This window comes from Octopus bimaculoides, chromosome 6 (assembly GCF_001194135.2).
Source record: "Octopus bimaculoides isolate UCB-OBI-ISO-001 chromosome 6, ASM119413v2, whole genome shotgun sequence".
Classification (NCBI taxonomy): Eukaryota; Metazoa; Mollusca; class Cephalopoda; order Octopoda; family Octopodidae; genus Octopus; species Octopus bimaculoides.
In genome coordinates this window covers 10,614,481-10,638,488 of record NC_068986.1, presented here as the reverse complement: position 1 = coordinate 10,638,488, position 24,008 = coordinate 10,614,481, and the positions used below count along the sequence as shown (strand labels likewise).

At 38.1% G+C, this 24,008-nt stretch overlaps 1 protein-coding gene across 3 annotated transcripts; it reads right to left on the bottom strand.

Annotated features, from left to right (window-relative positions):
* Nucleotides 1-3,457: 3,457 nt before the first annotated feature.
* LOC106870447 (ketimine reductase mu-crystallin) lies at nt 3,458-21,630 on the bottom strand. Of its 3 annotated transcripts, none has more exons than XM_052968612.1 (8): nt 21,318-21,630; nt 16,061-16,205; nt 14,614-14,676; nt 13,000-13,101; nt 11,500-11,677; nt 8,070-8,191; nt 5,903-5,987; nt 3,458-4,016 (listed from the first exon to the last, which is right to left on the bottom strand). In XM_052968612.1, exons 2-8 carry the CDS (start codon nt 16,190-16,192, stop codon nt 3,952-3,954), a joined length of 747 nt encoding a protein of 248 aa, XP_052824572.1. In that variant the 5' UTR covers nt 16,193-16,205; nt 21,318-21,630; the 3' UTR covers nt 3,458-3,951. The 3 variants fall into 3 exon arrangements, with proteins under 3 accessions (XP_052824572.1, XP_014772027.1, XP_014772028.1); XM_014916541.2 differs by lacking the exon at nt 21,318-21,630 and adding an exon at nt 20,837-21,151; XM_014916542.2 differs by lacking the exon at nt 21,318-21,630 and adding an exon at nt 20,274-20,292.
* Nucleotides 21,631-24,008: the final 2,378 nt, after the last annotated feature.

The following is a 24,008-nucleotide window of genomic DNA, read 5'->3' as shown; positions in this document are numbered from 1 at the left end:
GCATTGGCCACGTTCGGATGCTGCTTTTTACGTGCCACCAGCACAGGGAGCTATTCAGGTGGCACTGGCATTGGCCACGTTCGGATGCTGCTTTTTACGTGCCACCAGCACAGGGAGCTATTCAGGTGGCACTGGCATTGGCCACGTTCGGATGCTGCTTTTTACGTGTCACCAGCACAGGAGACAGTTGGTCATATGATGACATGGACAATCATATGTTGGTGATTTATGTTTATGAGCCAACCAGTGTTTTGTGAGTGAAATTTGGTTAGGCAGCATCTTCATGAAGCCAACTGTGTGTGTGTGTATATTTTATTTTAAACACAAGTTTATGAAGGGATTTTATTTCAGATAAATCTACAGTATTATACCTTCTAATGGTGTTTATACATTTTGTATGATACACAGATGGCAATTTTAATTTGTTTCAATTGCTGTACATTGTGTTTATTAAAACTGTGGCAAGCTTTTGCAATACAAGTGAAAGTTTTATTCACTGTTTCCTGTCTGAATTTCATTCAATACAAATGAGTGCATGGCATTGACAAATGCCAAGAAAGACTATGTATGTATGTATTGTTCTCACGAGTCACAGGAGCAATGATGTTTGACCCGCTCCCATATATTATGTTTTTAAAAGAGGTGTTTGAAGAGATTTTATCTAAGTCAATTCTACACCATCATGCCTTTCATCAGAGTATATACATTTAGTATGATACATAGATGGTTATTTAACTATATGTAGTAGATGGAACATGTGAATGGGGTAGACCCAGGAAGACAGACAAAGGGGTGAGTAAGGATCCACAGACATTGCGACTCACAGAGGGGATGACAAGGGACCGAGACTCCTGGCAGTTTGCTGTGCTAGAGAAAACCTGCCAAGTAAAAGTGTGGTTGTTCTTGTCCACAGGCTTGTCCCCTGCACTTACTTCTCCAGCTGAGCATTTCTAATCTTGTGAGCTAATGCCATGTAAAAAGCACCCAGTTCACTCAGTCAAGTGGTTGGTATTAGGAAGGGCATCCAACCATAGAAACCATTCCAAAGCAGGCAGCAGAGCTTGGGCAGCCCTCCAGCTTCTGTCAAGTCGTTCAACTCATGCCAGCATGGAAAACAAACGTGATATATATATATATATATATATATATATATAACGTGCTTTACTCTATCTTGACGTGTGCATTGACTTGAAACAAAAGTTACCAGGGATTTTTTATCTGGTTTCTATCATCAGAATGTGGCCATGCTATAGCACTGTCTTGAAAGGTTTTACATTTGAACAGATTAAGCCCAGTACTTGTTATATTTTAGGCCTTAATCGAATTAATCTGCATCTATCTAGGACTACATTATGCAATGGTAGGTCAAGCAACGATATTTTTAGAAGACTAACATGTTCATAGTTCTCCACTTATCTGCAACGATCAAATTCCTCCTAAGAATGTGTACTTTGTAAAGTTGCCTGGTTTCCAGTAGTTATCTCCCCTTCTCTTCAAGAGTTTCTAATAATTACCACCAGTTTTTTTTTCTTCTGCACATTCCCCAACTGAAAAAGAAACCTTATCTCTTAATACATGTTCATGGCAATAAACAGAGCGATAGAATTAGTCACATAATTACCTCCTTGGTATATGTTTACACAGAATGGTGATGTATAAGAATTTCAAGTAATTTTATTTTTCCCACTAATAGCACACTTGATTTTCTCACCAATGGAAGAAAGCAAAATATTGAAACTTGATTGATGAGGTTCTTTTCAAAAGATGGCAGACAGCTACATTTCCTATTGAGATTGGTTTCTGCAGTTTTCCTGCTAGATTTCCAGCAGAAGATTGGTTTGGAATTCAGGCAACTGAAGGAAGCCACTAAGGACATAAGCATGGCAGCTGAAACCAGTTCAAAGTAGCTGTGGTTGACAAATGACTGTAAGCAAATGTTTTGTCTTCACTGCCCCACTCAGGCAGGGACGAAATGCTCGTGACCCTGAGATATCTGATGACAAGGCAGAAGAGGTTTTGACCTCTTTAGTCACCACCAGAAGATGAGTTCACAATAGCTCTGTGCATCTTCCACAATTTCTGTGTGAGACAAAGCAAATTTCATCTTAGACAATTTGTCTTTGCTAGAGTAAGGGAGATAATCGTCTTACCACAAATCATTTATTTTCTGTTAATGAAATGAAAGGAACAAAACAGGTTGTTATTATGGACTTGAATTAAATTTTCCTTCTTTTAGGTTTTCTCTTAATCATAAGGTCTCTAACTACCATATTTGATGGCATAAAAGATGCACTCCAACTTCACCAGCACATATTTAGGGAAAACATTTGTAGTGCACTAAAACATGTAATGTAAGTAGAGTCGTTTCCTTGCTAGACAAAATGCTTCATGGAATTTTTGTATTTACGTTCTTGAATTCAAATTCTGAGGAGGACAACTATGCCTTTCATCGGGGGGAGGGGGGCAATAAAATAAGTACCAGTTACATACTGGAGTTAATGTAATCGACTAACTGCCTCCCCCATAATTGCTGGTCTTGTGCTAAAATGTGAAACCAATAGGTAGATAGAAATTTGTACATAGGACCTGGCATTATTGCTTGAGGAATTTTTTTAAACGAAAAAAAAAAAAAAACACCCCGAAGTGCTTCAAAAATGGCATCATTATGGTAACAAAACACTACATTATTCCACGAAGACATAATTATCTTTGTAAATCTCACAACGAGAGATATTCAGCAACAGTACTTTGGAGTAAAGATTATTTGCCAACATAACATGGTAGTCCTAGTTTAGGACGAATGTTGCTGTAAGTTAGCCCCAGGAGACATGGTCTCCACCTGGTTATACGACACGATCTGTGTCCTTATATTTTCGAACAAGGGGATCTAACACCCCCTCTCAGCTCAAAACAATATTTGTGTATTGTGATTTCCAGGTTATTTCCCTTCATCAGAAATCGCGATACACAAATATTGTTTTGAGCTGAGTGGGGCGTACTAGATTCCCTTGTTCGAAAATAGGACACAGATCGTGTCGTATAGTCAGGTGGAGACCATGTCTCCTGGAGCTAAATTACAGCAACATTCGTCCTAAACCAGGACTGCCATGTTATATTGGCAAATAATCTTTACTCTATAATTATCTTTGTTTTATTGCCAACACACGACACAAACGCCTACAATTACTAAGGGGAAACAACTCAATAGCAAATCGAGTAGAAAATATAATGAATAATGGACTTTCAGATTTGGCGGGGGACGAGTTTGTAGTTGTTAGTGAGGAGGTAATTTTACAAAAATATTCATTTACATGCTATGTTAAAAGTCAGAGTAAACAGCTGGGAGGAGGAGGGGGGGGGGCATTTTAAAATTAAATTTTGCAGATATCTTTCCAATGGGGTAGATAATGATGTTCATAAAATGTAGGAAAATAATGTCATGTACTTATTGCAAATATAGAAATGAGAAATTTTATTTTATTTAAATTTTTAAACGGCTTTCATTTGAAAATTGGTATTCATTTCGTCATTTTGTATAAGCACCAAGAAATTTGATAAAAAGTTGATTTACAATCAAAATTCCTGGTATTACTTGTGATGGCAAAGGTACACTTCCAAAGTTGCCTGTCATCATAAAGTGGTAACACTCTAGTATAGTAATAATGAAAGAATATTCTCTTGAATTTCAAACGACTCCCGCCACCACCACCAAAAAAAAAAAACAATGCAATAATTATTCCGTGACATTTTACATTATTAGATTAATTAACATTGCCCAAAAGAATTACATAACATCTCAAGAATTCTTGGTCAGAAAACCAACCTGTTCATTATCTTCTGCTTGGGTTCTCGGGTAAATCAAAAATGTTCTTTGTTTCCTTAAGAGCTGTTCATTTCATTGAGGTATTTGAACCTTTTCTGGCTGGTTTTTCTTCCTTTCTTCATTTTTTTTCAGAGGTTATTTGTTATGTTTTTATAAACCAACTTGGCTGACACACAATCTTCAATAGCCATACCTACAAACAAAAATAAAAGGTGAGAATGCGTTAGACAGCTCGGTTTGGTTTGTTTTATCAACTATTCATGCTTTTAATAAAAATTTAATCTGATGCAATCCAGAGATGGATTCTGTGCCAGAGTGGTGGTCATATAGCCATAAAGATTTTAGGAAAAAAAACCAAACAAGGTAATGAATTTTATGCTGTATAAAATGGAAGAAACAGTAGAGAATTCAAAATATTGAACTTTGGTCTTTTGTTAAGAGACAAAGAAGGTTCCATGGTTTCTGCAATGTATGAGTAGACTGGGGCAATTGGGAAATGACGAGCGTTGCTCAAGGACCCAAAGTGCCACTTGGTCCACAGATTAAATGGCAGGATCAAACATGCGAAGAAGAGAATTCAAGTGGATTGTTATTCTGTTGAGAAAGAATTTACCTTCATGCTAACCATAGCCTTCTGAGTGGATTTGGTAGATGGAAACTGAAAGAAGCCCATCGTGTGTGTGTATAGGGAAAATGTTAAAAATCCATCAAAATTTTGTTATATGTATGTATATGTGTATATAGGAAAAATACTGATCCAACCCATGCCAGCATAGAAAATGGACGTTAAATGATGAGGATGGCTGAAAATGCAAAATTTTCTTATATGTATATATATAAATATATAATGATATAGATATATGCATATATCCATACATATATGTAAATACCTACATCTATATGTATACATACATGCATATATGGGTACAGGACATCAAAAAAACATTAAACACAATGAGAAACAAAAACATAAAAATGAAAACAGAAAATGAACTTTTTTTTCAAACAACGAACAAAAAAAAGAGAAACGAGACATGCAACATAAAGAATATATCCCTTCGTCAGCTGTCCCTGTCCATCTACTCCACGTTTCAAAGGCAAGGACAATACGTGACATCGTTGGAACAGTCCTTCCCACAAAGCAAATTAAATAAAATTTGGAATTTTTTGCTGAGGGTGAAAGTGTTAAGAACAGGATGGTGAGAACAAGACAGTAAAAACTGGTAAAAGCACGACAATAGAAAAATAATTATTATGAACGCTAGGTAGAAGAGACAGAAAAATTCACGTCTCTTCTTTAGGAAGACCAGTGGGCAGAAAGAAAACACCTTTCGTCAAATGTCAGCGACGAGAGGGTCTATATGTATGTATGTGAATTTTGTGTAATTAAAACAAGTTTAACTTTTTAGCATAAATGGAAAATAACTTTATTCTATGAATCTTTTATACAAATGAAAAACAAAGATACGTTTTCACAGAATAAATGATTTTGTATCATAGTTTGACTGAAATTATATTGGAATACGAATTCTTGGCTGAGTTTAGTATAGATAATTTATATAAACATATATAACAGAAATGAGAAGGATGGAATGGAACAAGGAAAAGTCAGAAGCAATGGTGGCTTGTAGATAAAATAAGTGGGGGGTGCTGCTTCAGAAAATTTTTAGCTGTTTTAATAATTTTTACGTGCCCCTCAGCCCATCCCTGGTTTTAGGATATACATTTCTGAGTTTTGCAGTTAAAAGGAGTTTTTTGTAGTATCAGAAAACAGTCATACATGTATATAATGATGATGATGATGTGTGTGTATGTTTTACATTTATCTTCCCCAAAAATGTCTGTGTCTGTACCCCATCACTTGACAACCAGTGTTGGTATGTTTACGTCCCTGTAACTTAAGTGGTTTGGCAAAAAGAAACCAATAGAAGTACCAGGCTCAAGAAAAAAAAACAAATACTGGAGCTGATTTATTCCACTAAAAATTCTTCAAGGTGGTGCCCCAGCATGGCCACAAGTAAATGATAAAAGATATATGAGAGAGAGAGAGGATTATTTCTGATAAAAGGAAATACATACCAAGACTAATAAACATTGTGATTTTATTCCTAAAACTTTGCTTCTGTCCAGCAATGACTTCTCCAATTTCCCCAAAGACTTTGGCCTGAAGTTTAGAAATTTTAATACAATTAATCTCTCATTCACACAAATGTCAAACGGACAATTTAACTGACTGACTTCACCCAAATAAAGCAAAGATCTTTGTTCTGAAGTGAAGATAACCTAAACACGAGGTAGCTATATATATATATATATATATATGAGAGTAACTACTTTGAAAAATAACTGATAAGGCTGAGAGGTTGATGACCCTGTAGATCCAGTTCTGCTATCTGTGCGCCTCACTCCATTCTGCTAGTGGTTTATGATTGGAGGGAGAGGTGGATTCAGATAAGGAGAGACCCTTTGGTTATGCCATTTCTGAGGCCCCTCCCATGAGCATAAGTGTGGGAATCCTCTGATAGACATCAATTAGGGAATGAGAAACTGTTGAAAAACAGAAAGGACCAATATTCATTCCTTCCAAGTCTTGTTGTGATAAATTAGGTCAGTTGTTAGATCCTTTTATGATTTCAGGGATGGCACGTAAAATACACCATTTTGAGCGTGGCCGTTGCCAGTACCGCCTGACTGGCCTTCGTGCCGGTGGCACGTAAAAGCACTCTCTGAGTGGTTGGCGTTAGGAAGGGCATCCAGCTGTAGAAACTCTACCAAATCAGATTGGAGCTTGGTGTAGCCATCTGGTTTCACCAGTTCTCAGTCAAATCGTCCAACCCATGCTAGTATGGAAGGTGGACTTTAAACGTTGATGATGATGATCTTAAATATACCTCTTGATATCAGATATAATCCTAATTGTTTATGATTCTAAGGTGACATTTATGGGTGCAAGTGAGAGGAAAATGTTGATTGCTATGTTTGTACCTTTCCCAAGTAACCACAACAAGGTATTGTGTCTTGGTTGAAAGATTGGGCGACTGAGAATTAATCTCATCCATGCCACAGTATTGAGACAAAATAGTTATTCAACCTGATTTGTGAGCAGAAGTATCCATCAGTGGGTGACCAGCTCTTCTGACTCAAACTGGCAAGGGAGGGGGGACAATTTTTCATATCTTAGTGAACTGAGACAATGAAATATTTGTAGTGAATTTGAACTCAGAAAAGGTGTAGACATAACTGAAATTTGCTTAGGGAATGCAAACCCAGTTTTTTAGGATGTTCAAAGCGTTTTCATTGCCCCACAAAAGTTTTAGGGGTTACACTTGCACCCCCTGTTCCTGAACCTATGCTCATGAAGCATCTAATAGTGTCAAAACTTTTATATATCATGGTTGGAGCCAATCTGATTTTGAAGCCTTCAAGCCTACAAGTAAATTCAAATTGGAAGGGTATTTATAAAACCCCAGTTAACGAATAACATCTGTGCAGTTACACTTTTACTTGTTTCAGTCATTTGACTGCGGCCATGCTGGAGCACCGCCTTTAGTCGAGCAAATTGACCCCAGGATCTTTATGAACAGAAACCAAATTTCTGATTTGAACAGAACAAATAAGATGCTGTTTATTTTGAGATCTTCAATCAAAACATACTGGACTAGTTGCCTCCTGAGCAAGTAGCTGAACAGGCAAGACAATGAACTAACAAATCCATCATCATCATCATCATCCATTTAATGCTTGAATGGGTCACAGGAAATTTTCTGAGGCAGATTCTCAACAGCCAGATATCATTCTTATTGCCAACCCACAATAGTTCTTACAGAAGATTGCAAACAAATGAAGCCACTTGTAATAACGGTTTTAAATTTTGGCACAAAGCTAGAAATTTTGTTGGAGAGTAGGCTGAATACTTTGGTCCCAGTGCTCAACTGGTACTTATTTTATCAACCCCAAAAGGGTGAAAGGCAAAGTTGATCCCAACAGAATTTGAACTCAGAATGTAAAGGCAGACAAAATGCTGCCAACCATTTTGCCTGGTCTGCTAATGATTCTGCCAGTTTAGAAATACGAGCCAAATCACTGTTTTCAATACAGGACACATTAAATTACCTATATATTCTATGCTTGACCAGTCATGGTTAGAAAGACTTTGATCATCAGGTTGACCTGGGGTTAAACAATTAACAACAACAACAACTGAACAAAAAACATTTAGCTACAAAACATGTAAGCCAATCTTTACCTTTGAAGCACCAAGCTCACCGCTGTATTTATAGGCCATATCATAATCTTCGACATAAACTATTGAAGACCTGGTCAACTCTGAGTCTACTTCTTGACATTCACCTATTGGGGCTCCAACGGCTGCAACGAGATTTATGTAACAGTTCAAACAACGGCAGAATGTCTCATATATATATATATATCTATATATATATATATATATACACAATCACATATCCATCTTAATAAGATTAAAAACAAAGGATTTTGTGGTGTGAAAGGTAGAAAAGAGGACTGTTGCCTTGAGCTGGCAAACGACCCCTGAAAAGGGAACTCCTTAAACTCCAAATAGAACTTGGTCAACACTGTGACACTCTCTGTACTCTTCCTGATATGGATAGGCTTCTCATGCATCCATTCACAATCACTGTCCATGCAAAACAAGCCCTATTTCAAGTCCCTCACTTTTGGGGCATCACCCCTTAATGTCTCCCTTCATCCATTCTTAACAGTTTAGTAATAGCAGATATATCACCCACATTCATTCAATCACTCATTTATCCACATTCCCCTATACTTATTGATCAATCTAAAAAGTGCTTAAAGCAAAAATCCATTCTTTTTATATCAAGGTATCACATAATGTCACCTGCATATTCAAGTTAACATCTATTTCATTAATATATGAAACACACAACATGGGACCCAGAAGAGATCCCTGTGGGACATCAGATGTCATCACATAAGATGTAGAATGTTGTCCTAGTGTTTTGGCTACTGCTTTTCAACACAGAATGAACGACTTCAAACAGTGACAAAGATTAGCCTTCACATCTACAGAATCTACGCTACACATCCATTGCAAAGAGCTCCACCATAAGTCATTTGTGTGGTACAGAATTAAAAGCTTTGGTGAAGGTGAGATAGATCAAATCCACCCATGAGCTGCTGTCTGCAATTCAGGTGATCATCATCATCATCATCATCATTTAACGTCTGCTTTCCATGCTAGCATGGGTTGGATGATTTGACTGAGGACTGGCAAGCCAGGAGGCTGCACCAGGCTCCAATCTGATCTGGCAGAGTTTCTACAGCTGGATGCCCTTCCTAATGCCAACCACTCAGAGGGTGTAGTGGATGCTTTTACGTGCCACCGGCACGAGGGCCAGTTACACGGTACTGGCAACGGCCACGCTCAAAAAGATGTTTTTTACGTGCCACCTACATGGAGCCAGTCCAGTGGCACTGGCAATGACCTCGCTCGAATGATTTTCTAATGTGCCACCAGCACAAGTGCTAGAAGGCGACGCTGGTAACGATCACACTCAACTGGTGCTATTTACGGGCCACTGGCAGGGAAGCCAGACCGCTGCTCTGGCAATGAACATGCTCAGACAGTGCTGTTAGCGCTCCACTGGCACAGGTGCCAGTCATCGAATATAGTTAAATTACGATTTCAATTTCACCTGCTTCAACAGGTCTTCACAAGCAGAGTTTAGTGTCCAATGAAGGAGAGGTTGGCATGGGTGCCAGTCGTCAAATTTGGTTTGATTTCGATTTCAGATTCACTTGCCTCAACAGGTCTTCGCAAGCAGAGTTTAGTGTCCAATGAAGTAAAGATATGAATAAGTGAGCTGGCTACACTTCTGGCAGAAGCCACAGATTATGTTCCCACTTGCCTTGCCGGGCCTTCTCACGTACTGCATATTTCCAAAGTTCCCGGTCACTGGTCTTTGCCTAGGTGAGGCCTAAAGTTCGAAGGTTGTGCTTCACCACCTCATCCCAAGTCTTCCTCTTCCACAGGTTCCCTCAACTGCTAGGGTGTGGCACTTTTTCACACAGCTATCCCCATCCATTCTTGCCACATGACCATACCAGCGCAATCGTCTCTCTTGCACACCACAACTGATGCATCTTAGGTTCAACTTTTCTCTCAAGGTACTTACACTCTGTCGAGTATGCACACTGACATTACACATCCATCGGAGCATACTGCCTTTGTTTCTTGCGAGCTTACGCATGTCCTCAGCAGTCACAGCTCATGTTTCACTGCCATGTAGCATGGCTGTTCGTACACATGCATCATACAGTCTGCCTTTTACTCTGAGTGAGAGGCCCCTTGTCACCAGCAGAGGTAAGAGCTCTGTAAACTTTGCCCAGGCTATTCTTATTCTAGCAGCTACACTTTCAGTGCACCCTCCCCCGCTACAAACTTGGTCACCTAGGTAGCAGAAGCTATCAACTACTTCTAGTTTTTCTCCCTGGAGTGTGGCAAAGGTTGTTTTCTGCACATTTTCAGTGTTTATTGCTCCTGTGTGATACCTTCTATAAATTTAATGAGTTGGCAACTACTGTAGCTGGAGTTGGGGATTAGCCCAAATTGTGAGGGTTGAATAAAGTTATGAGAATTCTGGAATTTAAAGAGTCTCTTTTTGATGCACAACTCCATCAATTTGGTGACAAAACTTGTGAGTTTCACTGCATTATAATTGACTGGTGATGTATGGTCACCTTCTTTGAACAGGAGAACAACGCTGGCTATTTTGTCACTGTTCTCAAATAACACAGTTATTATGGCAGAAGTGGAAACACAGTGAAACCTGGTGCAGTAGAAAGAGCCTGCCATGTTTGAAAAGCAGACAAGTAACGTCATCAAGACCAGGAAACGTATAGTTGTGCATTTACAAAGACAGCATATTTCTGGTGAAATACACAATTTTTGTTTCAATTAATTAGAAAATAATGAACTTGCGTGGAATTTAGAACAGAAGCTGACATGGAATCTTGATGGAAGATTTTAATTTAGATAACTTTAAAATGGGAATTAGATGGATTGATATCAAAAGGGTTAAAGAAAGGACATACTGGATATCATATTCTTCAAAAGATTTGTCTGGAAACGACGGAGTAATTTGCAGTCACAGCATAGATTAGGAATTATGGAAATGAGGTGTAGGGTGAGATAGAAAGAGGGGGGGGGGCTTGAGAGAGAGATGTACAGTGAGACAGATAGTTGTTAGAGGTATGTAAGGGTGGCTATGGTGAGTGAAGAACAAAGATAGGGGAAGCCATCAACATATGAGAGGATGTCGAGAATGATAGCAGACAACAGATGGGGTATGACAGTCCAAAAATGGCACTCAGGGGAGACAGAGAAATAACTGGAGGCAGAGAAATGGAATGGGAAAGGATGATATTGAGAATGAGAGGAGATAGTTGAGAAATAGAAGCAGTTTTAGTGAGAAGAAGACATAATTGGTAGCACAAGGAGGGGGGGGGACGGTATGGATTATGTGCAGATTCTGCTCTTGTATGATTACAGCAGGTGAGGAGTGTTAGGAAGATAAGAGTAGTGGGGGGGGGAAGTTCAGTGCAGGGCCGAGTGAGTGTATAAACACACACACACACACATAGACAATTATCTTCTAAGCATCTCTATTTATACGAACCATTAATGTGAGCACCAGCTTTGACCCAGTCTTTCATTAAAAGAGGTTGTTTGCTTGCTGTGGCAGTAACAATAATGTCAGCATCTTTGACAGCTTCTTCTACGGTGCCACACACTTTCGCTCCAGTGTCATCACCAAACATTTTGGCGTTTGCATTATTTCTACTCCAAACATTTACCTAGAACACAAGAATGTCAGAAAGTGAATTTGGATAATTCTTCCATAGTATCTTTTATGGCATCTAAAACAGTGAAGTTGGAGACAGTGTAGGGGATTACATTTAACAAAAATGGATCACTACAAGAAGTACCAGAAAGACTTAGAAGTAGATGGGGAGGACATGGCATGATTAGTTGGACTTTTGAAGGCTGTACCCCAAAAGGGCTGCAGTCCAATGACTAAAACCAGTGGGACTGAGTTCTGTTACGAGTCCTAGGACTTGTGAGGTCGGAGCTTAATCTGGTTTGCATGGTGTATAAGTGACTGAGATTACAACACTCCTCCTGAATGGAATGCCAGTCCTTTGCAGGGTTAACTTCCCAAGTGTTGCTGTTGGAACTCATTTACAACTGTGTGAACTGGAGCAATGTGAAATGAAGTGTTTTGCTCAAGGACACACTGAATCATTTAACCTCTATTTTTCCACACTGGCATGGGTTGGACAGTTTGGCTGGAGCTGGTAAGGCCAGGATCCACTTCAAATTCCATAGTCTGTTTTGGCATGCTTTCCATAGCTGGATACCCTTTCTAATGCCAACCACTTTACAGAGTGTACTGGGTGCTTTTCAAATGGCACCGGCATGATCTTATGACTGTGAGAGCAACATCCTAACCACTAGGCCATGAACCAGTATAAAAAAAAAAAAATTCACTTGGAAGGGCATCCAGCTGTAGAAACTCTGCCAAATCAGACTGGAGCCTGGTGTTGCCATCCGGTTTCACCAGTCCTCAGTCAAATCGTCCAACCCATGCTAGCATGGAAAGCGGACGTTAAACGATGATGATGATGATGATGACAATGCCATAAAGTTATAGGAACAGTCAACTGCACCAATCTCAGGGCCACAAACAGTCCTTATTTGCTAGGATTAACAGTGAAATTAACCAGAGCAGGATTTAAGGTAAAGTTACCTTCTCAATTCACAACAACTCATAAATGTCAGTTTCCCAGTTTCAGTGGCGGATAAATTCACCTCCTGGATGGGACGCTAGTCTGTCGCAGTGTTACTCATTTTTGCCAGCTGAGTGAACTGGAGCAACATGAAATGAAGTATCTTGCTCAAGAACACAATGTGTTGCTCGGTCCAGGAATTGAAACCACAATCTTATGATCATGAGTCCAACATTCTAACCACCAAGCTACATGCCTCCACAGAGCAGGATTTGAATTACAGCATAAGTAAATATTACAAAACATTTTGTCTACCATTTCTGTGCCGATGCCACCACCACCACCACCACCACCACCACACTGACGAGGAACAGAAACAAATACTTTACCTGAGAAAATTTGAAGGCTCTCGTAAAAGCAGCAAAGTGGGATCTAGCCTGCACACCTGAACCAATAATGGCCAAAACTTTAGGTTCTGGCACCGATAGATACTGAAGGAAAAAAATAAAAGTAAATTAGATTCATTAAATTAATTGGTAATTAGGCTGGGATTAGGACATGAATATTTGTTTGTAGATGAGACAAGGAAAACATGAAAGAGTTCTCTACCCTAGCAGAGGAAATGTATTATACCACCTTTCTACATGTGCCACCAGGGAGCAGTAAAATCAACTCAATGTATATATGAGGCAAACTGGTAGAAACGTTAGCACGCTGGGCAAAATGCTTAGTGGTATTTCGTTTGTCTTTATATTCTGAGTTCAAATTCTGTCAAAATCAACTTTACCTTTCATCCTTTTGGGGTTGATAAATTAAGTACCAGTTGCATACTGGTGTCGATCTAATCGACTGCCCCCTCCCTACCCCAAAATTTCTGGAAAATAATTTTATCATAAAATAGTACAATTAAAACTCTGGTATATATGCAATTGAAGCAGTATTAAATTAAAACAGTTATCTTTGTATCATACTAAATGTATGCACTGTCAATAGACCAGTCACTGTGGTATTTGTCCTGAAATAAACTCTCTTATGGACTTGCTGTGTTAAAAACACAATAAATATTAGAGGAGACAAACATTTTCCCAGCAGTAGCTAGCAAGAACACCAGATACATTTCGGTCTTTTGGGGCCTTCTCAACAGTAAGTACATAGGTTCAGGAACAAGGGGTGCAGGAGGAGCAAGTGCATTCCCTAAAATTTTGTCGAGGGACAATGAAAATGCTTTGAACATCCTCTTGAAAAACTAAGTTTGTACCCACTAATCAAATTTTGTTCCTGCACTTATGGGCATGTATTCACAGCCATTCAAATTCCTGGATGACAATTTGTCACTTCTGATATAAGAAAAAAAAAAAGAATAAAACACTGATGTCTTGAATAATCACAACAATTAAAAAAGAAAAAGAAAGATCTACAGTATCTTACTTTAACCCTTTCGTTACTGTATTTATTTTGAGATGCTCTGTTTCCTTCAATTAATTTTAAATATAACAAAGAATTTTGCAAAATAACTTAGTTATCATTCAGCTAGTGTTAGGAACATAAATTGTGACTAAGGTTTGGTGGAAGATTTTAATTCAAAACTTAGAAAAACAAAACATTTGTACTACAGAGCCATAGGCAGTTTCAACCAGGTTGGTATCAAAAGGGTTAAGAATTGTTTCTCTATTTTATATTTTAACCCTTTTGTTACAATATTTCTGTTGAGATGTTCTGTGTTTCTTTCAATTACTTTAAATATAACAAAGAATTTAGTAAAATAACTTAGTTATCATTCAGCTAATGTTAGGAACATAAATTGTAACTAAGATTTGGTGGAAGATTTTAATTCAAAACTTATGAAAACAAGACATTTGTACTCAGAGCCAGAACTGGTTACCAGCTGGGTTGGTAATGAAAGAGTTAAAAAGAATGATAGATTTGCATGTTGACAGTAGGTCCACTGTTGTTCTGCCCCATATTTGTGTTTATATTGGATAAAGAATCTATAGAATAATTACCTTTGTTGCAATAACCGTCACTGCTGCCGTCCTCATTGCTGTGATCACTTTTCCATCAATCACCTACAGACAAGGAATATTACAAGTTACAAGAACTGCAGCCAAATCACATTCCAATCACACACTTGAAAAAAGAAGGGCACATTGGATAACATAGTCCTTGAAATACAAAATGATCATGATTGGAACGATTTTGATCATAATCCAGTTTTTTCAGGCTTGACCTAGGGTTAAACAACAGGAAGAATGCAATCATTGTTATCTCACCCATGGACACCACCACTCATAGCAAAACAAAAACAAAAAAACACATCACGATGTCTTTGTTACCATCAACAACAACAACGGCACCAACAATCTGGACACTTATCAAATCAACAGAAGAACTTTGAAGTGGATGTCGTAGATGAACTTGCTCAAGACACAATCAGGGCTTCTAAAAGTGGATGGTACAGCCCCCTGAGAGCAGTGTGAAATTTTATGTGGGTACTAGGGACAAAAGGGGAGAATTGGTGGGACAAACAGTAACATGCATACATATATCTGTGTGTGTATGTGTAACAGGCTTCTTTCAATTTCCCTATACCAAATCCACTGACAAGGCTTTGGTTGGCCCAGGGCTAGCGAAGAAGACCCATGCCTAAAGTGTAACACAGTAGGATTGAACCCAAAAAACCATTTGGTTGGGAAGCAGACTTCTTACCACACAGCAACAATATTATCAAAATGAAAAAAAAAAAGAAAAAGCATTTCTAACTAAAGGCTCAAGATATAAAGAAATAAAAAGTGAACAGTGACCCCTGCTGGTTGTTGGGACCCAGGTCAATGCTTATCAAATTGATTCATGAACAAAAACACTTTAGTATATCCACTCTGTAATATTCTGTTTAACTCTTTCGTTACTGTATTTCTGTTGAGATGCTCTGTGTTTCTTTTAATTCATTTTAAATATAACAAAGAATTTAGTACAATAACTTGGTTCTCATTCAGCTAGTGTTAGGAACATAAATTGTGACTTAAGGTTTGGCGGAAGATTTTAATTCAAAACTTATGAAAACAAAAACATTTGTACTACAGAGCTAAGGTGGTTTTAGCTGGGTTGGTATCAAAAGGGTTAAATGCTAAAGTGTTAGTCTCCCAACCTGCACAAAAACACCTCCTTCAGTACTTCTCCATCTTCCAGCTGAGGGCTTCTTGTCTTGATTTGTTTATTCACATAATTGCCTCTCTCTCTCTCTCTCTATATATATATATATATCTCAAAAGGATGTGTTATTATACTATTCCACAGCCATACCAACAATCCAACATACCTCCATCATCAGCTGCCCCACGGATATCATTATGGTTTCGACACCTGGGCAATATATACATATATATCTAAGAATGGGTGTACAATTAAAGAAAGCTAAGTGCTGTTGTTAGATTTGAAAAAACAGAAACCTACACTCAAAAGTTTACCATTGGTGCTGCTAAATACAACAATGGCAGCATCGTGGGAAGGAATATCTTTGTTTTGTGGGAAAACGGTGACAAGTTTGGTAGCAATAATGTTGTCTGCAGCACTGTAACATGGCATTACGAGACACAACCTGGAAAAGGAAGGTTGGAAAAAATAATTGAGCTTCTTAAAAAAAAAACATGATTGGAATTTATACACAAACACACTTAAACATAAATTTCGTGTTATACTAAGAAGTGGTGCATGGTACTAAAATTTTTGACTTAAATCAACAAATTACTCCAGATAAGTGGACAGCTGGTTTGTACTGGTTTCGAGTTTATTAGTTGTGATAATGAAGTCAAACCAAATAATGATATTTTGAAATTATTTAATACACACGTTTCAGGTTTGCGTAATATATATAATAGGATATGCATTCATTATGTAAACATTCTTTAAAAGTTTTAACTGAGGAAGATCTTACATAATGGATGCAATTTCTTTTATATGTTACACAGACCTGAAATCATCATTATCATCGTTTAACGTCTGCTTTCCATGCTAGCATGGGTTGGACGATTTGACTGAGGACTGGCGAACCAGATGGCTACGCCAGGCTCCAATCTGATTTGGCAGAGTTTCTACAGCTGGATGCCCTTCCTAACACCAACCACTCCGAGAGTATAGTGGGTGCTTTTACGTGCCACCGGCACGAAGGCCAGTCAGGTGGTACTGGCAACGGCCACGCTCAAAATGGTATATTTTACGTGCCATCTGCACAGGAGCCAGTCCAGTGGCACTGGCAACAACCTTGCTCGAATGTTTTTTCATGTGCCACTGGCACAAGTGCCAGTAAGGTGATGCTGGTAACGATCACACTCGAATGGTGCTATTTACATGCCACTGGCATGGAAGCCAGACAGTTGCTCTGGCAATGATCACGCTCCGACGGTGCTCTTAGCGCTCCACTGTTACAGATGCCAATATGATTTCACATTCACTTGCCTCAACAGGTCTCGCAAGTCAAGTTCAGTGTCCAATGAAGGAGAGGTTTACATGGGTGCCAGTCGTCGAATTTGGTTTGATTTCACTTCCCTCAACAGGTCTTTGCAAGCGGAGTTTAGTATGTACATACTAAATCATTTCAAAATATCACTATTTGGTCTGACTTCTTAATCACAACTTAGAGTGAGAGATCATCATCATCATTTACTGTCCATTTCCCATGGCTGTATGGGTTTGACAGTTTCATGTAACAAAAATACACAATGGACAAGAAGGGAACCGGAATTTTAAAAAAAGCCTAATAACAGCACAGATATGGTCAACCATCAGTAGTGAGGAAATCACTAAGACACTGAGAGCCATCAGCAACTAGAAAAGAAGAGATATGGTCCCTGGCTTCTGGTTAAAACACCTCATCTGTAGCCATGTACATACAACATCTGCATTTAATTAAATACTAAGCCAATCAGAATCAACAGCTGATTTGACACTGGTGAGGAAACTGTTCTTGATCCCTAAAAACAAAAACATCATACATTCACAAAATTACAGGCCCATAAAATGCCTACCAACAACATACAAAACACTCGTGTTAATTATATACTTATTAAACATCTGGAAACTGATGTCTTTCCAGAAGTTCAAAAGGGGTGCTAGAAGGGATGTATGGCTGTAAAGTACAGCTACAAGTGTATAAGGCCATTGTTGAAAACTACAAAAAGATGGAAACGAGTCTCAGCATGGTATGGATGGATTACAAGAAGGTTTTCAATAGCATTCCATATTCGTGGATATTGGAGTCACTCCACATAAGGCAGCCCCAACACTGCTTAAATATATGAGTTATGCAATGACAAAATGGAAAACTGTTATGCCATTGAAAAATAGGGAGACTATTATCAAAGCCAGCCCTATATTTATAAGAAGAGGAATCTTCCAAGGTGAATTGCTGCCCTGCCTACTTTTCTGTCTTGTTCTGACCCTGCTAGCTAAAATTGCTAAATGACACCACCATGGGGTACAGATGTTATGGACCCAATATAAACCATCTCCTGTATAAGGACGACCTAAAAATCTTTGCAAGAAGTAACAATGAGTTAGAAAACCTCCTAAAAATTGTCAATAGTTTCAACAAAGACATAAGGATGAGTAAAGAATTAAACAAATGTGCCAAAGTAACATTAAGAAGAAGCAAATTAACTGGCACTGGAAATATCATATTTGACATAAACACTGGAATTAAAGAAGTAGGTCATAATCACTCATAGAAATACCTAGGAATAGTCAAGGCAGCTAATATACAACACATGGAAATGAAAATTAAGAATGAATACCATAGAAGTGATAGTGAACCAGTGCATGTGTTATTATTGGTGTAATGACCTCCCCAAGACAAAAACAATACTATAGAAGAGTTAGACTAATATCATAAGCTTAAGTCAACGCTAGAAATAGAATTGGTATAAATATGCTGGCCATACCAGTTGTAAACTACAGCTTTAATATAATTAACTGGAATTTAAGTGAATTGAAAAATTTAGATAGAAAAACCAGGAAACTACTTATAGCATATCGAAGCCATCATCCTGAAGTAGATATAGAATATGCCCTAACCCGCACACATACTTGGACAGCTCAAATGCTTAGAAACAAAGAGTGGAAAACTCAAATGTAATAAAGAAATAGATAACAAAAAAAAAAAAAAAAAGGACCCCCTTCTCTATACACAAGAAATGATAAAATAGAAAGCAGAAACAGACTATATTCAGATACTAAATTTAGACAAGAACACAACAGAAATGGTAAAACATACAAAAAATAACATGAAAACAAACATAATCTCAAGAAGAAATGGAGAGAAAAACCACTGGGTGGTCAATACCGTGCAAGGCTTCACTGAGAAGCCAAAGTGAAAGTCAACAATGGCTCAAAAACTCCAGAACAAAAGCAGAAATAGAGTAACTTTACTAAGCAAGACTAATGCCTGACCACAAACGGATCTAGTTCAAAACGGGGGCACCAGTTTTCATTTATGTTTTATGTAGTGTTTTTGGTACCGAAAGACTTTCAAACTTCGTATAATCTATTTTGTGTTATAGAACAGAAAAAAAAATTTGTATTCGAATTAATTTCATGTAAAAAATTGTCTTATTTCAATAATTTCAACCAATCACTGACAAGTATTCAGCTGTTTACAGTTACTCCTTTGGCAGTTTAAGTGGTGTAAAGCGTATTTAATCTCCATTACTTCTGACATTTTGCAGAGAGGCAACACACGTGTGTTCGTTTTCCCTAACCCTAATTGACTTGCTCCTTCCCTCAAAAACCTGGCCTTGTGCCTATAATAGAAAGGTTTATTAGCTACTGCCAATATGCTTCAGCCATTTTTTAACAAGGAAATAATAATTTTATCACCGCCAGAATCGTTTGTTTACGTAGTCAGCACTTAATGTATTCGGCTGAATGGACGTCAGTCATTGGCTGAAATTACAGAAATACGACAACTTTAACATGAAATAAATTGCAATATAATAATTTTTCTTAAGAAGACTAAGAGAAAAAGATGTTTTATATGACACATTCTATCAGTGTCCCAAGTTTCAAAGTGTTTCGTTAAGAAAATACTGGTGCCCCCGTTTTGAACTAGATCCCCACAAACAACTATGAAGATAAAATCAAGAAAACTAATCCTAATAGCAAATGCATCATTGTGCAACCAACACGATGAGACAGTTGACCACATCATCTCCAATTGCTCAGTGCTTATCAAATGTGAGTATATACACGGGGATGACTTATTTGGCAGCTACATTTACTTGGCAATAATACCAACACTTCAAAGTGAACACAAATGAGTAGTACAAATATGTACCGAAGACGGTGCGTGGCAACGACCCGGTTACAATACTCTGGGATATGCTGCCCAGACTGACAAAGAGATCAAGGTGAATCGTTCAGACGATAAAAGACAAGAAAACAAGCACATGCATAATGATAGACATTCTGGTGAAAACATTTCGTTTGAAAAGTAAGGAAAGTATCGAAGCAGAAGGACCCCGAAACTGAAAAAACTCAAGATGTGAAGCACGACGGTGAAAACAATAAGACGAGTTATTGGAGCATTAGACACGATATTAAAATTATGAAAAGAAATATAGAAGACATATAATGGTTCACAACATTACACATAGCTCTGCTAGGAACAACTCACATCTTGTTGAAGACGTTTCAATAGAATAACTCAAACAGAACAATCTTCATAGAGCGCACACACCCACAAGTACCTAGTAATTAAAAACAACGCAACTCATACAACATGTACAAGATTAAGGTCCAACAAAATAACAACCTACGTTACACACATCAACATAACATACACTAATTATAACAAGTAATTAACCCCCTTAACAAATGAAACTGGTGTAAGAGGAGTCTACGCTCCCTTAATCCTCACAGAAATAAGAACACAATGCCGCACGCATCCCAGGAACACGGAGGTGCACCAGGTAGGGAAATAAAAGCTGGCATGAAACTACCGGAAAAAAAAATGGTTTATAATAATAATAATAATAATGGCGCTAAACTTAAATGACCGAAAATATACTGTTTGTTTTATAAACAAAATTTTCGCAATGAAATAAGAAGTTGTCTCAGTTATTTAGGAATTTAAATTAATAATAGTTCAAAAAATCCTGAAGATTTCTCACAAACAAGTTTATACAGAGAAAACTTGAAGACTACATATCGATATAATTAAAAGTATTTCATACAAACCCATTATTCTCTTTAACTTCAATTAAAGTTTTAGAAGGTTGTATAATCTTTACGTTTTTGGTGGAAGAATATTGCTTAAGGGCGTCTTCTAAGACAGGTATAAGATGTTGGTAAGTTAAAACTTTCGTGACTTCTTCGGCACTTACAAATCTAACGGTTTCTGCCATGCTGAGAGTTCAACAACAACAAAACTTCTAAATGATAAACTTTGCCCTATTTCTTTCTCTCTTTCTATCTCTAACTCGTTATCATTACTACTCTTTCTGTCTCGCCACGTACCATCTTCCCTCCCCCTTTTCTCTGTCTAATGCTCCACCAACCTTCTGTCTTTCTTAATATATGCAAAATTATTCCTCCGCTTCAAGTTCTCCCATACATAATAAGTCGGTTATTTTATAAAACACGATTATATTTTCTTTCATTTCCATCTACGACGCAGAGGGCAACCTTAAATCAACGTGCCGTATCTATTTATACATACCTCTTTTCTTTTTATCTTTTACTTGTTTCCGTCATTTAATTGCGGCCATGCTGGGGTACCGCCTTGAAGGATTTTAGTCGAACAAATCGACCCCAGGACTTTTTTTTTTTTAAAGCACGGTACTTATTTCATCGGTCTCTTTTTGCCGAACTGCTAAGCTACAGGCACGTAAACACACGAACACCAATCATGAAGCGGTGGAGTGAGACAAAATACATATGTATATACAACAGGCTTCTTCCAGTTTCCGTCTACCAAATCCACTCACAAGGCTTTGGTCAACCCGAGGCTATAGTAGAATGCACTTGCCCAAGCTGTCATGCAGTGGGGCTGAACCCGGAACCATGTGGTTGGGAAACAAGCTTCTTAACACACTGCCACGCCTGCGCCCTCTTCATCCAACCCTGTGTGGATGTGTGTGCGTGCATATTACCATGTGATACCAATGTGATATGTTGGTACATGGTTACACACAAACGTTGTATGCATTGACCACAGTCTACCAACCATATAAGCAAAATTGGATTGTGCACACACACGCATGAACACACACACACACACACATTGGTTACAAATTTTGGCACAAGGCCAGTATTTTCAGGGGGGGGGGGTTAAATCGATTACATTGACCCCGGTATTTAAGTGGTACTTATTTTATCGACCCCGTAAGGTCTGTTTTGGCAAGATTTTTACAGCTGGATGCCCTTCCAAACTCCAACCACTTTACAGTGTGGACTGGATGCTTTTTATGTGATGAATTGAAAATGAGCAAAGAGAAACAATTCACAATGGCCAGGGGCATGTATTTGAACAACAATAATGTATAAGGTTATATTAAATAACACACAAGATAAATTCTTGATTTATTGAAATTATTTTTGCTTCTAGAAAAGATAGAATTATGGTTTAATGGAAAATAGGAACAATACCAAATAAAGCGGAGAGATAATCTCAAGAACGAGGATATACTGTTATAAGAAAGAAAGTGTGATTGTTTGGAGAAAGGAGGACAGCAGTGGATATGTGTTTCTGCCCCAATTCGCATCATCAGCACAGCAGTTGCTGTACCTGCCTTATTCCAGTAAAATTAGAAATATAGATTCAAAAACGACCAGTGGACCGAGAATTGTGGTATCAAATTCTTGTGTGGACTCTACAGCAAGACACCTACCCCTATCCCTCTATATGACAGAGGCTTTACATTGACTGGAAATGACAGGGTTTTAGCATTGATTGTGGGAAAAGGAGTTGGGCTTCAAGAACAAGTAGAAATTAGTAGATTATTTACATTTGACGGATATTTGTCCTCATCTTGTTTGTTGTTAACACAACATTTCGGCTGATATATCCACCAGCCTTCATCAGGTGTCTTGGGGGAATTTCGAACCTGGGTTCTCATTCCTAAGGTATTTTTCGATATTATTATTATTATGAAGGTTGGAGGGTATATCAGCCGAAACGTTGTGTTAACAACAAACAAGATGAAGACAAATATCCATCAAAGTAAATAATGTACATAATTCCTCATCTCTTAAATACAGAACTGTAGACATTAGTAAACTTAGGATTAGCTTTGAAAAGATCAAAGTGATGCAGATTAAAGCCCTAATCCCACCTTCTATCTTCATAGAACAATAGGTTGTGGAATATGAGATTAGGAGTAATGGAGGCATAGAAAAATAATGTGAACAATAGAATGGGTAAAGCATAGGTTGTAGTCCCGTGTATGTGCCAAATCAAGGCAACAGTAAGCATCAGAAGGGACATGAAGATCCGGTTACATGGAGAAATAGTTCTGTATGGCAATAAAACATGTTAGTGAAGGTCGACACATTCTGTCAACAATGTCTACTGAAGATCCTGAAAGTGATTGAATGAGACAGAATTACAAATAGAGAAATCTTTCTGGAAAGCAAATTCCAGTCGTTTCAAAACAGCGTGGGGCTGCTTCAGGTTTGACTGGCAGGTCACATTCTGTACTCAAGTCATTTGGTATGTAATGACTGCAATGACTTGTTATCAGAAGAAAGAAAATGGGAAAGGGTCCAATCCAAGAACATTTGTGCTGGTGCCACTGACAAGCACCTGTGCTGTAACAACATATACTGGTGCCACATATGAAGCTCTGGTGCTGGTGCCATGTAAGAAGCACCCAGTCCACTCTGTAAAGTGGTTGGCATTAGGAAGGGCAGTTACGTTGGTGTGGGAAAAACTGTAACAGATGGATCCCACAAGAAAATCTCCCGTGTATGTTTAACGATGTGGGAGGACCCAAAACTAAGTAAGATTTACAGCTTTTCATTAATATATTAGTAATACTAGCTTAAAAGCCACTTGATAAGGCAGCTTTTAAGTATATAGCTTTTAAGCAACTGTCCCCGAATGGGAAGATCTGCAAACGGATCTCTGGCTTGTTTTGGGAGAATTTGTTGCAATTGCTTCCTCCAGAGTCATATCCCAAGGATGATCAGATTCATCGCAAAAAATCATGTGAAAAAAAAATCGCCGAAAACAATCGCTGTAAAGAAAACATAGGAACCGAAAATTTCAGGAATGTGGTCCGGATTTGGCCCAGAATGTTTTTAATTTACTCACGGAGTTAGCCTTTAGGTTATAAAAATTATCATACAAAAAAATTTGTCGCAAAAAGTCACGTAAAAAATCCCTGAAAGCAAACTCAGTCACGAAAGC

What these genes read in the sequence shown, in the direction of transcription:
- LOC106870447 (XM_014916541.2), bottom strand. Translation starts at nt 21,003, where the DNA reads ATGGCAGAAACCGTTAGATTTGTAAGTGCCGAAGAAGTCACGAAAGTT. An exon ending in CCAATGGTAAACTTTTGAGT is followed by an intron (nt 14,677 to 16,060) that starts GTAGGTTTCTGT and finishes CCTTGTCTGTAG; the next exon opens with GTGATTGATGGAAAAGTGAT. An exon ending in CACAATGTTTATTAGTCTTG is followed by an intron (nt 4,017 to 5,902) that starts GTATGTATTTCC and finishes TTTTGTTTGTAG; the next exon opens with GTATGGCTATTGAAGATTGT.